This window comes from Crocodylus porosus, unplaced genomic scaffold (genome assembly GCF_001723895.1).
Source record: "Crocodylus porosus isolate Cpor-Errol unplaced genomic scaffold, CroPor_comp1, whole genome shotgun sequence".
NCBI lineage: Eukaryota > Metazoa > Chordata > Crocodylia > Crocodylidae > Crocodylus > Crocodylus porosus.
The window spans coordinates 17936453-17953344 of record NW_017728931.1 but is presented as its reverse complement, the minus strand read 5'-3'; the positions used below and the strand labels follow the sequence as shown (position 1 = coordinate 17953344).

General features: G+C 40.9%; 1 protein-coding gene across 3 annotated transcripts in view; it reads left to right on the top strand.

The window, feature by feature from the left end:
- FBLN1 (fibulin 1) overlaps positions 1-16892 on the top strand; it is a 129408-nt gene that overhangs the window by 72654 nt on the left and 39862 nt on the right. For 2 of the 3 annotated variants that reach the window (XM_019544288.1, XM_019544290.1), the window contains 2 exons: positions 13587-13729; positions 16332-16463. In XM_019544288.1, coding sequence (XP_019399833.1) covers positions 13587-13729; positions 16332-16463 — 275 coding nt within the window. Of the gene's footprint in view, positions 1-8108; positions 8562-13586; positions 13730-16331; positions 16464-16892 lie in introns of those variants that run through there. The other variant, XM_019544289.1, reaches the window with a different exon arrangement.

The window sequence follows — 16892 nt, the reverse complement described above, 5'->3', positions numbered from 1 at the left end:
CAGTAATTTAGATTCATGGTTTAGACTCTGGAGAATGTTGAGTATTTTCTGTACCTCAGAAGCTGTCTTTTGCAGAAGGCTGACATTGACAAAAAAATCCAAGATCACCTTAAAAGTGCCAGGTGTAGCCTTTGGATGTCTGAGGAAATAGGTCATTGAAGATTGTGACATCAGATCTCAAACCAAGTTCATGGTTTATCAAGCAGCTGTGAGTCCCACCTTACTGTATGGAGCTGAGATACAGATCATGTACAGTTGCTGGAGGAGTACCATCAACATTGCCTGCAGAATGTTCTTCGAAGCCAGTGAGTAGACAGATGCACCAAGATTAGTATCCTCTCACAAGCAAACACCATGGGCATTGAGGTGATGATCATCTGACATCAACTTTGCTGGGCCAGCCACATCATCCAGATGTCCAGTTCCAGATTCCTGAAGCAAGTTGTATTCTCTCATGTCAGTCAAGGTATATGCTCAAGAGGAGGGCAGCAAAAGCACTTCAAGGATGTCCTAAAGGCCAGCTTGCAAATAATGTAACATCAATGCCAAATCTTGGCAGGCTATTGCCCGAGACTGACCCAAATGGAGGAAGATTCTGTTGCAATGACCTTGATACTTTGAAACTTTGCGACAACAACGGATGGAAAAACAGGAGTAGCAGAAACAGCATGTTGTGGACCAAACCAAAAAACCCAGAGCCACCCACTCTGTACGGAAACTTGTGCCTGAGCTGCAACAGAATCTGTCAATCCTGTATAGGCCTCATCAGCCATCTTTGGACCCACAGATAAGACAATAATGGAAGACAATTATCCTCAACTGCGAGGGATTGCCATAGATGATGAGTTGGTTTCTATTACTGAGGACATGCTGCTTTTGGCAGAAGTTTAATGATAGACAGTATATTTAATGAGGTTTATTTGTATGCAAATATAAGCTGAGGGGCTTTGTTTCCCATTCTGAATAAGGAGAAAACCTTGTCTTGTATTCTAATAAGTATGGCATTTCCTAAAAACAAAATCTCTATCTTCTGGTACCTCTCTTCTTTCCTTTAAAGAACCAATATCTTGAACATAAAATCCATATTCTTAATGGTTCTTTGTAGTTAGTAATATGACAAGTAATGTGACTTAAGAGAAAAGGCAGACAAACCTGGAACACTGAACAAAAATCAGAGATTAATCCAGGAACAGTATTTTTTGCAACCCTGCATGTTTATTTTTCGAGGCTTTGTGGTTAATATAATTGCAGAAGTTAGCAAGAGTCATAAAGAACCATTCAGAATTGCTTCAGTGCAGGCCATTTTATTTTTGCCTTGCTATACTTGTTTCTCTTATGCTCGCCTCCCTCCCTCATACTTCCCTTCCTTTTTTTAATAGGTTCCTCGGTGTCTTTTTTTACTCACAGTGACACTGAATGGTAACAGTATGCAGCAGTGGGCCAGCAAATCCATGGTAGAATACCACAAAGTTGGATCATCATTCATGGTCTTGGTCTGCTAGTTTCCTAGCTAGTTAAATTTCCCTACCATATGATTTTCCTCTACCCACAAAAGGGAAGCATTTAAGTGGCCTAAAGAGTACATTGGGATTTAGATAGTCATTGTTTATTGCCATTGTGGTACATGACCCCGGATTGAACTCAGGTCTTTGAAAGCAATAATATTTATTAACTATCCTCTGTAGTGATTTAATGGAACAATTAGTCCACATTAATGAAACCCAGAAATGAAGTGTGCAGTATGTATTGTGGACCACCAGATGTCATGTTTTAAAGAAAATCTGATTATTATTGCTATGAGTGCTCTTCTCTAAAACTGAATATGAGAAATGGAAAAATGTGAAAACTAACATAGCTGAAATGTCTGAAGAACATCTAATTTTTTTCTTTCTCTTTTGTATGGCATCCAGCATCAACTTTCAAATCTGTGAGTTGGATAAGCACATTATTGCTAAATGTGCAGATTTCATTTGCCCCGTCTGAGCATTTGAAAAATTGTGACTTTTGATTAAGTGCTGTGCTGTTTGTTGGACGCTACATTCACAAAGGGGGCTGTCAAAGACATTCATCTTGTCAAGTGTTGTTTTGAAATATCCACATTCAGATCTCAGTCTGTTCAGCTTGACCCATGCTTTTTTGTCAAGGTCGTGCCCAATGTACGACTCATTTGGTGTTGATATAAAATACAGTAGGAATAGGTGTGACCTTTCTTGGGGGTCAGCCCAGTCCATTGCTGGTCATAGGTTTGGTTCAGTATCTCCAGTCTCTTCTAGGAGCTTGTGGGCTTCATGTATAGGTGGTCTACAACTTTTATGTCTTTTAAGCCTCCACCTGTTCTGGTCTTCAGTTAACAGTTGATCGAGCAGGTAACTTTCATCATCTCTTGCCTCCATTTCCAGTAATGATGTTAGGGTCATCTGATGCCGGTGAGTACAGGGAGTACATCTGAGTGTGTGTAGGCTGTGCAGTCTATTATTATGAGTCTCACTGCACAGTGTTAGTCTTTTTAGTGTGACAACTTCTGGACCATACACAAGCACAGTATTCTGCTGGGATGTATACCACTGCAAGTGCAGTGGTTCTGAACACTTAAAAGTTGGCACCCCATGTTGTGCTGCCTAAACATCTTGAGGCAGCTGCTCATGCAGAGAGACTTTACTGCTAACCTTCTGAATATAATAATTATAGGTGAGGGACTTAGGGTGTGCTCATGGGGAAAGAAGTTGTTACCTACTCTGATATTCAGCATGCTCTTAGCTTGACGATTGTCCAGTGGAAGAATAATGATACTGATTTATTGATGCTCAACTTGAAGCACCACTTATAGAGGTAGTCAGCAATGAGTTCCATGTCGGTACTCAGTATCTTTTGCAGTTCTGTCATATCTATTCCCTGGGCTATTATGGCAAATGTTGAGGAAAGACAATATCCAGACCTAATCAAGCCTCAATTCTGAAAATACATATGTATATTGTTTTCATGTGTAACCCTTCTGCCAGACACAGACCAGCAGCAGAAAGGGCCAGGTTTAAATTCCAGGGTTCCAGTGAATTATACCCATAGGTTGAGCTCCCACCAAAAAATCTAGGAACACTGAATTTGACTGGGGTATCCCACACAGACAAATCCCCATTCTCACAAGCAGTATAAACCAACAAATACAAAGTTATTACTGTAGGAGGGCACTGGGATGTGGTGCCTGCTTCTTTAAGAGCAAGCAGCCTCAGGCTGCTTGCAGGTGGCAGAGGGAAGCTAAAGAGGGACTCAGCTGACTGGAAGAGGGCTCAAGCTGGAGCTGTACAAGCTCAGAGTCTGAACCAGACAGGCAGTCTCTCCCTGGCAACCAGAAAGTGAGGAGCTCCTGGCTGCAGGGCAGCAGGGCTTCTGCAGGGACCTGGTTTGAGCTAAACAACTCTGCAGGCCTGGGAACAGAGGCAAGTTCCCAGGGCAGAGAAAGACTGGGTTTACAGGCAAGAGGCCTTTTCATAGATTTCATAGACATTAGGGCTGGAAGGGACCTCTTTGTTTTATGTTGACCCCTAGAGGGTTTGAGGTGCCTACCAGAGGGTCCCTGTGCTCAGGAAAGGCCTGAGCCAGGTCCCAAGAGTCCGAGAGCCTTGAAAAGGGGCTGTGTGTGGGAGCAGTGAGTCCAAAAGCCCAAGGGGGTTGAGTATATAGCCTAGGGTATAGCCCTTGGCTGGAAGGTATGTCCACTGGGAGATGAGGAAAGTGTGCCCTCTTAAAACGGGAGAGGGATGCTTCTGCTGTTGTTTGTGTTGTGTTATAGCTTATGGTTTAAGTTACTGTTTGTATCTGTGATCAGTGTATTGTTTTGGGTTGAGCTGTAAGGGGTGGTTTATGGCAATTTCATTAGTACCTGAAGGGCACATGATTGCCTTGAGCCTTTCCAGGCTTGAGCTGATGTTGAGTCCAGAGACGGACAGAGGCTGCAAAGCCACACGGGGCCAGGAGCTTGGCACCTGACAAGGGTGCAGTTACGAGTGATTGTTGAGCCCAGAGTGGGCACAGTGCTACATTAGGGCCACAAGGCCAGACAGGGGCCTGCCACCCAAGAGGGGTGCAGCAAGACAGGGGCCAGGGAACCAGCGCCAGAGGGGCACCACGAGACAGAGGTGAGGGGCCCAGCAGACAGGCCCCAGGGACCCAGGGATCAGAAGGGACAAACTAAAGCTAGTGCCCCAAAGCCAGGTCCAACACAGTGGGCGCAGGCTAAAGGGCGTAGCTGAGAGGAAAGGGGCAGAGGCTGAGAAGGCCAAAGCTCAGCAAGTGAACAACAATACAATAACATCTGCAAGGCTTGGGGTGTGGTGCAGGGGAGGAAAAAGAGCCACACAGTTCGCCCATAAGGCTACAGGTGCTCTAGACAGAGCTAGTTAGGCTGAGAGGGACCTATCAGGCCTGAGGATTGGATTGAGACCCAGTGGGAAATTATTAGGAGTAAGACTCACTCTAAGGCTGCTGACAGCCTCCCTAAATCAACCTTTAATATTAAGAACAAGGCGTGGTGGGCAAGCAATCTAGGGAGAGTGGCATTAGAGTCTGAGCTGGACAGGAGCTACTGGGCCACTAGGGGGCATTATGGCCACCCCTGTGGCCATAAGACTTGTCCCAGTTACCAAAACACAAACAACCCCTCCCAAAAGAACAAAAGCTTAAACACAATATAAACATTTTCTTGACAACTACAGTTCATAGGTTGAACCCCTTTAGAGAGACTTCACCCCAGCCCAGACCAGTCTGGGACTTGGGGCTGCCCAGAGGGTTAGATCCATGGTCCACACTGGAACGGTCTTATGACTGGAGTTTACCACACATTGGGAAGCTGCTTGTGGTTGGTGGAGCAAGGGGCCCCTCCCTAACTGCTCCTGGAGAAGTGGTAGGACACCAATCTTTGCTTCAAACAGAGGTTGTGTGAGGGGGTGACTGTGGCTACAGCTGGCCCCAACTACACAGCTTGGGTGGAGCCAAGGGCCATCAAAAGAAACAAAGGGGGAAAGCCAAGCCTACCCTCTAGGCCTGGGCTGCAGGTAGTCTGTTACACAGCTTCACTGGGAGCAGAAGGTTACAAACCTGAACTCCAGTCCAAAGCTGGCAAAGCCCCAACCCTTGACAATTTAGCAGAATTAGAAACTCCTAGGTTTGAACCCTGTTAAAAAACTTCCATATGTAATTCCTGGCCAGCCAGCTTATGGACTCAATACCTTCTTCCCTGGTATTAATCTTTTAAAACCTCAGAAAAGGGGAAAGAAAAGGAAGAGAGAAGAGTTCTCCGTTCAGCAGCTCATAGCAGCTGCTCTCCCCTCCAAACCAGCCTAGCTGATCTTACCTCCCTTAGCCTGACATCATCTTAGCCTTGTCCAGTCAGAGGTGCCATGCTTCAATCTCTCTCAGGCAATCTGCTTGGAGAAGCTTCTGCTCCCCCGGCCAGTTGGGTCACAGGATTTTACATTTCTTACCCAGATACAAGGCCCCAGCTTTCCACATGCAGAACATGGGGCCAGAACTACAGGGGCCATCTTGCCTGTATGGCCAGATCGTATGTTTTCTCCTTAAAGCAACAGACCAAAGGAGAAAAGTGGGGGATAGGGGGAAGGGCGGGAGGGGAGAAGGTAAATACAGAAGCCCCCCTCCATACACACAAAACAATACACAGCAGCCAAAGGCGTACACTCTGCCATACACAGCACAAGTGTGTGTGGGTGTTACACATGCATGAGCCAAGGACCATCAGAGTATTGAAGCTGCATGCACTCAGAGCTCCAGGAATGGGCACAGTTATCTTGAATGCTGGCAAGCAAAAGAGCACTGTTGCTTGCTTACAGAATTGTGATCCATATACAAAGGCCTATGATCCATGTAATGCAGATAGAGTTCTCCCGAACAGAAGAAACAGAACAGGTATTTGTATTTCTTAACAAGTAATTAATAGTGTGTAGTATGAAGCAAGTCATGTTTCCAGTCCAGAACATTTGTAATGGGTAATAGCCTTTTAAAACAACAATTATTTTTCGTCACAAATAAATACTTTAGTTCTGATGAGTTCTGAAAACATGCATAGGACATGACTCTTGTGTTGATGGTAATGCACTGGTTTAACATACTTAAACAAAAGAAGTAGTAGTAAAACCTGGATATAATTTTCCTGCTGAGTTTAGCAAATCTTGTATAGTATACTTGATGCATGGCTGTATGGGCCTTGTGTGTGTATGTTCATATATATAATATGAATCTGTAATGCTATGAAGATAATCCCCCAAGCCTTTAAGATGCTAATCAAGATCTGATATGTCATGTTGATAAACTATAATGTTTCCCATTCACTATGAACAATAATGCTTTTACCTGTTTGTTTTACATTTAGAGAAGTAGCTTCTTTTATCTTAGTAGCAGAAAGAAAAGATAGTTTCCCTCTCTTGGGGGCTGATTTACCCCTGGTAGGACTGAGTCTATTGCCTATTTCCACCCTGATTGGCTCAAGTTGGTATCCAGTGGAACTGATTGTGTGGTATGGAGACTAGAAAAACAGCAATCAGTAAGGTATTGAGAGAAAACCTGCTCTTTTTTTCTTATCAGCATACAGAAACCTCATTTGTCATCCTTTTGAGTGAGTCTCTAGATGGGTAGAGCAATTAATTTAGGGCATATACTGTAAAAAAAAATCCCTTTCCCCCTCCCAAAAACTCCAGGTTCTCTCATTTCTGAGAAGCTGGGTTCTGGCTTTCAGTGCCTGCTTTAACAGGAGGTACATAGTTCCTTGGTTGCACAGGTTGGCACTGATCATTGTGGCTAAAAACAATGTGCATTTGAGGCAGTTCTGATTGATAAGAGTCAAAACCTCATGCAAAAGAAGAACACCAAAGCCCTTGACACATGTAGTTTGAAAGGCAATTAACTCAAATCAGCTACTCTTATCCATTGAAAAAGTGTTAGGGTGAAAAGGGTGCAGGCAAAAGTGACGACTTTTGCCTGATCTGGCTGCAGAGATTAATTAATTGAGTCTGCTCTGAAGCAGCAGATCTCTAGCATATCGCAGGACAAAAAAGTATATGTATAAATGCCCTTCTTTTAAAAAAAAAAAAAAAAAAAAAAAAAAAAAGAAGCCATGATCCATGATGGTATGCAAATTTCCAAGATTAACTAGCAAGTGTGATGCTCTTCAACGCAGCCCGGTTTAGAGAAACTGTCGCAAGACAAATGTTTTTTTAAGGGGCTGGTATTCTGTTTAAAGCCAAATCTGTGAACTAGTGTTTCTCAACTTTTTTAAGCTCCTGGCACCCCTCCATAGCTTCTATGTGAATTGTGTTGCACAACAATTCACTGAATAATTTATTTATTGTAGCACTTAACTCCTGAGGGGGATGGAAGGGAAGAAGTGAGTACTTAACTCCTCTCAGCAGCATTGGAGCTAGTCACAGACAAGCCTGTGCTTAGCTCCCTGTGGAGTGGGAGGGGAAAGTGGGAAGGGGGAGGAGCAAGCAGCAAGCTCATACAGGGATGAGCAGAAACAAATTTAAGTTTACCTCTTTGCACTGGAACCAGGCAGAGGCGAGCCTGCCTTTACCTCCTTGGACAGGGACAAGGTGAGGATGAGCGAGTACTTATACTCTTGCAGCCTGCTGCACCTTCAAAAGGAGCTTGTGGCTCACCTGTTGAGAACCACTGCCTTATGCTCTGTTAAACTGGGCACCCCAAAATCATTAGTTGCTTTAAGAAGTTCCTTTGTCTTAAGCAGGTACGAGACCACACATGAAAAATGGCAACAAAATAGTAGCTAAAACTTCCCTACAGAGAACCCCAGTCAATTGCACGCTAAATTATGGTAATGCTTCACCCATTGGTAAAATGTCAGTGGATGCAAGGCCAATGCTACTGGAAATGACAGCCATTTCCTAAGAGCACAAAACACTAATTGCAGGCGTAATTAAATAAATGTCTATTGAATTATGATTGAGTCAGCCATAATGGAGAATGGATACTGTATGAAAGTTGGCATATCTTTTCCCCAACCCCACTGCCCTTCTTTACTATCACGCTTGCTGAATGTACGCTAATCTTCCTCTTGTCTTGTGTTCTCACTTTTCTTGCAGTCGCTGTGAGCGCTTGTCTTGTAATGAAAATAAGGAGTGCCAGAGCCTGCCTTTGAGAATAACCTACTATCACCTCTCTTTTCCTACCAACATTCAAGTACCCACCGACATTTTCCGCATGGGCCCTTCCAATGCTGTCCCTGGGGATAAAATTCTGCTGTCCATCATCAGCGGGAACGAGGAGGGTTTTTTCACCACAAAAAAAGTGAACAACCACAGTGGTATTGTGGTCATGCAGCAGCAAATCACAGAGCCCAGAGACCTTCTTCTGACCATTCAAATGCAACTTTCCCGTCATGGAACTGTCAACACATTTATTGCCAAACTTTTTATCTTTGTCTCTCCACAGCTTTGATTCCTAACATGCAGGCAGCAGCGGCTATTTTTTCCCCTTCAGACAGTAGCTTTTTTCCTCTTTCAATTTTAATAAAGTTGTAATGCCAGTTCATCTATTGCATGCTGCGCTTGCATTTTATTTATCATCATCACTATGGTTTTCCGCTTCTGTCCATTACTTAACATCTCAACTTGGGCAGGGTTTCTTGTGCATATTGTGTATCACTATATAAATTGTGAACCTGATGTCCTTTGACCTTTTATTGCTCCTTTTACATACACAGAGTTAAGGACATTACATATTTTTCATACCACTTCTGAAAACACACAAACTGATGCATGTAGGCCCCATATTTCAAAAGTCAATAGTGATATGGAATAGGTCAATTTAGGGTGTTCAATGTGAGGCAACCGTAGAGTGTTTGACTGATCAGAAGGCAAATACTTAGAAACTTTCTGAAAATCAAAGTCCTCTTAAGTAGGAACTCAGAAACCCAAAGGTACTGAAGATCTCTAGTCACTGGTATAATTTAGCATGGCTCCATTAAAACCAATTAATTTCTGCTGATTTATACCATAACTTGGCCCTCAATTTTAAAAGGTACAGAAGAGAATCCCCCAACTGTAGTCTCTTCTAGAGTTATTTCATTCTCTTCCACTTGGAACTTGTGGTCAAATTAATGCTGGAAAATCAGTAAGGAATTAGCTCCATTTAGCTAACAGCAAATGATGAATTACTTGCTATTCAGGAATTATGTTCTGAAGTTTATCTATAGAAAAATAATGTTGGGTTCCATGTTAATTTTCTCTCTACAACTTCCAAATCAAAGCTGAAAACTTTATGACTATAAATAGAGATTTTTCTAATAACCCTAAAAGTTCACCTAGGTTTGAAGACAAAAAAAATAAACCTGGTTGCTTCTCATTCAGTGATGATGTTACAAGACTTCTATTATTGCATCAACTCTATTGTTGCAAGAGCCCAAAGAAAATCTAGTTTACTCTCTAATGCTTGAACATGGGGTGCTAACAGGACATTAACGATTGGCCTGGCATTATGATCCATATACATTTTTAACAGGCATTTTTCCTGGCATGGTCATAGCCTTACATATATTTATCCTTGATTGTTTGTACCAGGAGTAAGCTGTTCTGCATGGTTATAGAATAGATGTGTACACATCATATGTATTACCATGTAAATAGAGACACCAGATTCAGCATCAACATAAGAATTTATGGTCTTTGAAACCAAGATCACAAGGCCTCAACTGCTTGAGTCCAAGGATTGATTCCTCCTAGCTGTACACTTCAGGTTCTTATCCTCAACATGAGCAAATGACTTCACTGGGATATAATCATAACAGCTAGCCAGTATGTTGCATGATTTCTTAGGCAAAGTTAATCCCAAATGGTTGACAGGATTTCAAGTCCTAGCAGTGGTGCCAATTTGTAATGACCTTGATAGCTCCTCCTTGTGAAGAAGCAGGAGTCTATCGGTGTGGGTACAATCAAAATGTTATAATACTGAAAACAGAAACCCATATCATGGGCTCAAGGAGTTTCTTATCCCATTGAGAAGGTAGGCCTGTGGATGCCCAAAATGTAGGCTCATTATACAGGTCTCTGGGGCCACAATCAGTTTAGATAGCCAAAAACTAAATTAAGTTTTTCAGCATTACTCTGCAGTTACTTGGCAGAAAAAGAATGGAGGGCCAGAACTGAAGTCTTAGAAGATGCTACAATATACTGCCATTTTATTGTGTGTCTTTAACAAGTAATGCAAGAATTCAGAGCCTGGACTGTGTCATATTTGATGCACACTGCAGATTACTTGGAACTTGTAATTCATATAATGATATGGCATTCTGGATGCTCCTGGTTCTTTCCAGATGAGAATGAAACCAAGGTTTCTGGACAGAGGATCTGACTATTAAATTAGGCTGTAAACAGAAATGGCAAAGAACTTGAGTGGAAAGAGGGAAGCATTATTTATAAAGTATTCTGAGAAATGAAGCTCTTTCTTTCTTCTTCTGCTTCCTCTTCCCCTTTTTAAATGGAACAGGCATGAAGCAAATAGCAGACTGCATGAAGGCAGAGATTACTGTTTAGAAAGCAAACTGAAAGGGAGAAAAAGATTCTCAGAAGGAAATGTTTTGGCATACAGGAAGGAACCTGCTCCAAATGTAGCAACCATATGGATGGAGGGAAATGTGAGAGGAGGGCATATTAAATATTTAGGAAAATAGTCAGAAGAACACAGGATTAGGTAAAGAAATGATTAGAAATGTAAAGCACAGAACATAGAGGAGTGTGCAGTTTTGGAGGTGAGGAGAAAGAGTAGAAGGTAGGTACAGAAGTAAATGGGTTGTTCTTGAGAGATGGGGGCCTGAGGACAGGGGTTTTGTGGTTCAGAACAAAAGAAATAAAGTGATGTCAGATGCTGCATTCTGAAAATACCATAGCAATTAACAGGTATTGAAATACAGGAGGTCAGAGGAGGAAAAGTTAGGGAGGCCAAAGTGAAGGAACCAGATTTTTAGCCTTGGGACAGAAAAGAATGGTAAGAATCTGCATGAATGATGAGAAAGATGAAGGAAGACAGAATAACACTGGAATTGGAAGTCTGCCAAAAAAAAGTCATAAGGTGCAGAGACTGGAAAGAAATTTGATATAAAGCCTCTGATGTGAAATTGCTAATAATCATGAAGATTATGTTGCTCTTGTAAACATGTAACATAATTGCTGGCTGAATGTTTATCCCTGTTGTTTCAAGAGTAAAGCTAGAACTATGGGCTTTATGTAGGACTCCAGCTTTGACAAATTATGATTTCTTGCATTGGGATTTATTGTATAAAATACATCTAAATACACGGTGGGGAGAAGGGGGAATTTCAGGAAAATCAGTATTGATCTGACAGTACTCCTATTAATATCAAAGGGAAAGCTTCCACTGATGCTAATGAGATCAGTCCAGCCAATGTTTCATGCTTTTGAAATTCCAACACCAGGTGTCTCTGTGTGAATGCTGGATAATGTTGAATAGAACATTAAAATGTGCAACCCTGTGTTATAGGCATTGTGCTGGCATAAGTTTTGGAGGGTTGCATTTAAGTAAGGAAGCTGCCAAATGAGTTAGGTCATTCCTGTAAGCATCAGTAAAATGTCTAGACCAAGCATTTGTAGTCAGCACTGTATTGCTAATATTGTATGAAGAAAGATATTAGAAATATTTCATAAACCTAAAGAATGTTGCTGGAAGTAAAACCAGGCTGACATAGTTACCTTGATTCCAGCTGTGGAGGTTCGCATGGGAGAAGACTGCACATCTGTGTGTAGGCTCTTGCATGCATTACTGTGTACTAATTTATTTTCTTTATTATTGTCTTAAATTCCTGTATATTTGGTCATTTGGCATGGATTACTGCAGTCTGTGTTTTGTCTCAGTCCTTTTCTACTTACTTCATTCCTGAAATAGGTTGATTTAGATTGGGATCTGAGTGCATCTATACACGTGCTCCAACGTGTTCTGATTAGAATATGTTCTAATACAATCACAATGCTCCAGCATGCTGCAGCATCTTGTGTATTCAGCTCCCTTTCTTCTACTCTGCAGAGAAGCTAAATCATGGAAAAGACAAGGCTGTAGGATGTGTCAAACTGGATCAGCTCACTGCTGCATCCAGTTTAGAAATACCACACAGCAAAATGGGTGGCATCAGATGTTCTAGCAGAAGGCACTTACACTCCCCTTCTACCCCATAACTCATCTTGGAAATTACTTAGTGTAGTATTTAGGGAGAAGGTGGGAACACTCCTATAGTGATGGTCTGAAATCCTAAGACATGAACCTTAAATTAAAAATAATGAGTCAGATCTTCAGTTGTAATTTAGGTTTGTTTTATTTAATTCACATGGGTTATATCCAGCTACATGTGTTGAGTTCAATATCTTCAGTAATGATTTATGTTTTTCTTTCATGCACACTTTATTATACACACAATTATTATGTATAGATTTGTTTGCTTGAGCAATTATAAAAATGTTACTGGTTTTTTAAGAGCTACAATATCCATTTTGAGTTTCATGTTGAAAAAATATGATTTCCAGGTATGAGCTTTGCCATCATATTTGAAAGCAATAGGAATAGATTTTTTTTCCCCTAGAGATAGATAATCAACAGACTAAAGCTTCAGTTTTTACTTCTACTCTTCTATGTGATGTTTTCTCTCAGCCTTGCTTACTCTGACTAAGAAATATGAGACTGTAACCAACTTCTTTTTCTGCTTGAAAACGTGGAGAAATGGTCGGGTCAAAGTTGATCTCACTTGCAAGACTTAGTGACATTTCAAGTTCCAACAGCCCTTTCATCTTCAGGGAACACAGACCAGGCATTGTATGACATTCCTGAAATCTAAGCAACTCTTAATTCAATCTAGTTATACAAGAGTGAGAAGTTGTACTTTAATATCAAAGAGACTTGCAATGAGGGAGAAGCAGCAAGTTGAGACAGAATATGAGATGACTCTAAATCCCCAAAATTAAAATAAAACCTTTGAGATTTGAAACGATTTGGTTAACTTTGTTCCCCGGTTTACACTCTACTTTGTTTCCTCAGATTAGAGAAAGATACAGAAAAGACTTGACAGAGGGCTTTTTTGGCTCTTGCTGTACAAAAGATCATATGGAGTAACAGGCCTCATGATGTTTCCTGCCAGATTTCTAGACCAGATAAATGTGTCTATGTTTTGGATGAATGTCCAATACTAAATTGAACATTGAATGCTGGATTTGAATCTTATGTAAATCAGCATGGTTCCACTGAAGTCAGTGAAGCCAGGCTGATTTCACCAGCTTGTGTTTGGAAAACTACTTTTCATGGGTATCTTGTACATCATCAGTTTTCTCTCATTGCTAAATATATGTCCTGAGGTTTAGAGATGTATAGTTGAGGATTTTTTGACTGCAGCTCTCAGCCAAACTAAATGATTCTATAGTACTCTCATTCTAATAATTATTGGTTGGTTAAAAATTTGAGGTAAAGAGTGAATACTTGGATTCACTGTAGCTTTTAATTCCCTATCTTACAAAACAAAGTAATTCACTTTCAAGGTAAATATTTCTGTCTCTCATTTCTCTTAGATACAGACTTGAAAAGACTGATACTATTCGCTGCATCAAGTCTTGCCGACCAAATGATGTCAACTGTGTTCTGGATCCAGTCCACACAATTTCTCACACTGTCATTTCGCTACCTACATTCAGAGAATTTACAAGACCTGAAGGTTAGTGGTTAGTTCTTCCTTCTATTTAATAGTCTACAATGTTTTAAAAAATGAATTGGAAATGGAAATCACTGCTTAAAGCCAGATTCAGTAAAATACTTGCATAATCCCAAATTAAAGCATTGCATTTATTTAATTAAAACCCTCTGTACTCAGAAGTTTATAACTTTGTGGGGTGAGAGTCAATTGTAGCTCTAATTCACCCAGGTCTTCAGCCTAGAAAAGGAATTAGTCTAGAATTCTCATTTACATTCAGATCTCTCTATATTGTTCAAATAGTGTAAAATGGGAAGGGGGTTAATATGAATTAGACCTTTGGGGATTTTTGTTTCATTTTGGTCTGAGGGTTTGTTTGTTTGTTTTGGGGGGAGGGGTTCTTTGTATGTTTATTTTGATTTTTAAAAAGGTTTGAAAGGTTTTTTTCAGATGAAAGAGAGAAGTCACCACTTTTCACAGGTAAAAGTTATCAAAATCAACAGTCAGCTCCTATTGAATTTGACTGGGCCAACATTTCATTCTAACTGTTTTAAAGATGAAATTTAATAGGCACTTTTTCAGTCAGTTTTGACCAATTGGAAAAATGGTTACATACCTTTCATATTTAAATACTAAATTAACTAATAGAGACTGTAAAGGGTTGATAGGAATGACAGAAATTTTCATTTCAGATTTTCAAAAGCACCTAAGTGCATGAGGAGTACAAAAAATCATTGAAAGTCAATAGGATTTATGCTCCCAAATCAGATGGCTTGCTTTGAAAATCCTGCCCTTTGTCTCCAAGTTACTGACTCAAATTCCATGTCAGGCAGTAGTGGTTAGATCTTGCTGTTTGGTTAACAACATGAAATGAATTGTTGGTCTTTGTATAGTTAAAATATTCTACATCATAAAAATCAGCACCGCATGGATCCACCCTTGCATTTTGTCATAGACAAGACGTTGAGAATCTTTCTTCCCTCTCGGGAGAGGCCCTGTCCACTGTTGTCATCTTTTGGTAGGGCAACATAAAGAGGCTTTACTGCTTAAGTTGTGCACCTGTGGACTGCTAGTCCTGCACATTTTGGCTTCTTGTACATGCCAGGAGTTTAATTTGGTTTAGTTCTCCCTAAATTGAAACAGTGGGCTTTTAAAAGCACCGCTTCAATTTAGGGAGAATTATACTGAACTGAACCCCCATGGCATGTATACAAGGGTGGGAGCTCGATCCTTACCTGCCTCTTCAGCAGTGGGGGAAAAGGGACAAGCTGTCCCTGAACCGCGTGGGGGGCCCTACGATGGCATACTCCCATTGGCACCCGGCCCGGGTGGTCCCGGGGGCCCCACAGCCATGGAAGGAAGCATCGACTCCCCTGCAGTTTCGGAGCAAAGTAGGCCCCCGCACAGCTTAAGCAGGCAAGCAGGCTCTGGGGAGGAAAAAAAAAAAAGATCAGGCTTGCTGTTTTTTAAAATGTTTTTTCTTCAGTGGAACCTTGCCTGCACAGGCTGCCACCGAGTCCCACAGCCCCTGAGCTGCGCGGGGCCTGCCAAGCCCAAGGCACGTTGCCTTCCAGCACCCCATGCACTGTTGCATTTTGTTAGGTAGCAAACTAAAACATGTTTGGAGGTGTTTTATCTTGCTACTTACCAAAGTCATTTAAAGTGGAATATGCCACCAAACATGCAAACAGCAATGCCATTGAAGTGGTGCAAAAGGGCATTTAAGACATTTTAAAGGCCACTTTTGTAGCATGTATAAAGGCCCTACATGAACATTACTTTCACTTCTGACACTCGGATCTTGTACTTGAGGCCAAATATTATTCTTTGACCTTTGTACACAGCTTCTGCTGACTTCACTCAAAACTGCCTGAACACTGATGAATTAAATTTTGCTCATGTGCAGGGTGAGCATTAAATAATGCTTTCAGATCTGGATGTAAAACCTTGGCTCTTATCTGCATAAGGCACATGAAGATTTCTCCTTTACCTCCTATCTGATGTGATTCTTTTCCAAAGGGCTATTTGTCTCAGTAGAAGACTTGTACTTAGTTGCTAGTTTCCTGTTAGGTTTCCATAACATATTTAATTGCTGTTGGAGATCCTCGTAGTGTCATGGCAAGTTTTATCATCTGTTTTCAAAACCCCTGTCGACTGATGTAAAAGAAGGCCCAGAGTCTTTTGGGATTCCTCACAGTCATTTTCCAAGAGATTTTAGAATAGATTCATCTGTAATAAATTTACTCAACCCTTAGTTGAAGGAAAAGCTCATGGTTCCCTTCAGTCACTATGCTCCAGTGGTGATAGATACTTTAAGTGGTCTGGTCAGGCTTCAAAAGACTTCATGCCCTTGACTGCAGGGCTTGTAAAAATGGTGCCTTAGGATAGGAAAAGAAGAAGAAACAGCAGAATCTGGATGAACTCCATAAGCCCTCACCAAAAAATGTTGCTGTATCCATTCAAAAAGGAAGAACAAAATAAACATTTTAACTAATTTTCAAATAAAACACTCTTTTGTTCTACACAATTAAAATTGAGAACTTATAGATACTTGCCTTGATCATACTATAGTGATGTCAAAGTTGCTGTCATTGCCCTGTAATAAAATTTGTGCTGCTTTTCTCAGAGATTATTTTTCTCCGTGCCATTACACCTGCATATCCAGCCAACCAGGCAGATATCATATTTGACATAACAGAAGGAAATCTGAGGGACTCTTTTGACATCATCAAACGCTATATGGATGGCATGACAGTGGGTGAGTAAAGTATTTTTTGTCCACCGTATGAATTGGAACATGTTGCTTTTCTGTCATCTGTATAAGAAGATCAAGATCCAAAGCAGTATGGGAATGTATTTCAGGATGAAGTTGAATAGCTGCACTTGAGGTACATTCCTCCTCCAGTGGGAGGATTTTTATTATAAAGATGATGTTTAATATATTTAGTCTGATCTGATGCTGACTTGGAGAGCAGACAGGTCTTAACCTAAATGTAGAAAGCCCTTTAAAATATCTTGAGAAATTGGCCAAATTATTCATGTAAATTGTCTCATCTTTAAGAATATGTTTTCCTCATTGTAGTATGAATGATTAAAAACACAAAACCCAGGTTCTATCAGCATGCTAGGTTTTAATGGTAAAATTTTCCCAGCTCTTAATATTTTTTCCTTGCAATAATTTTTGATA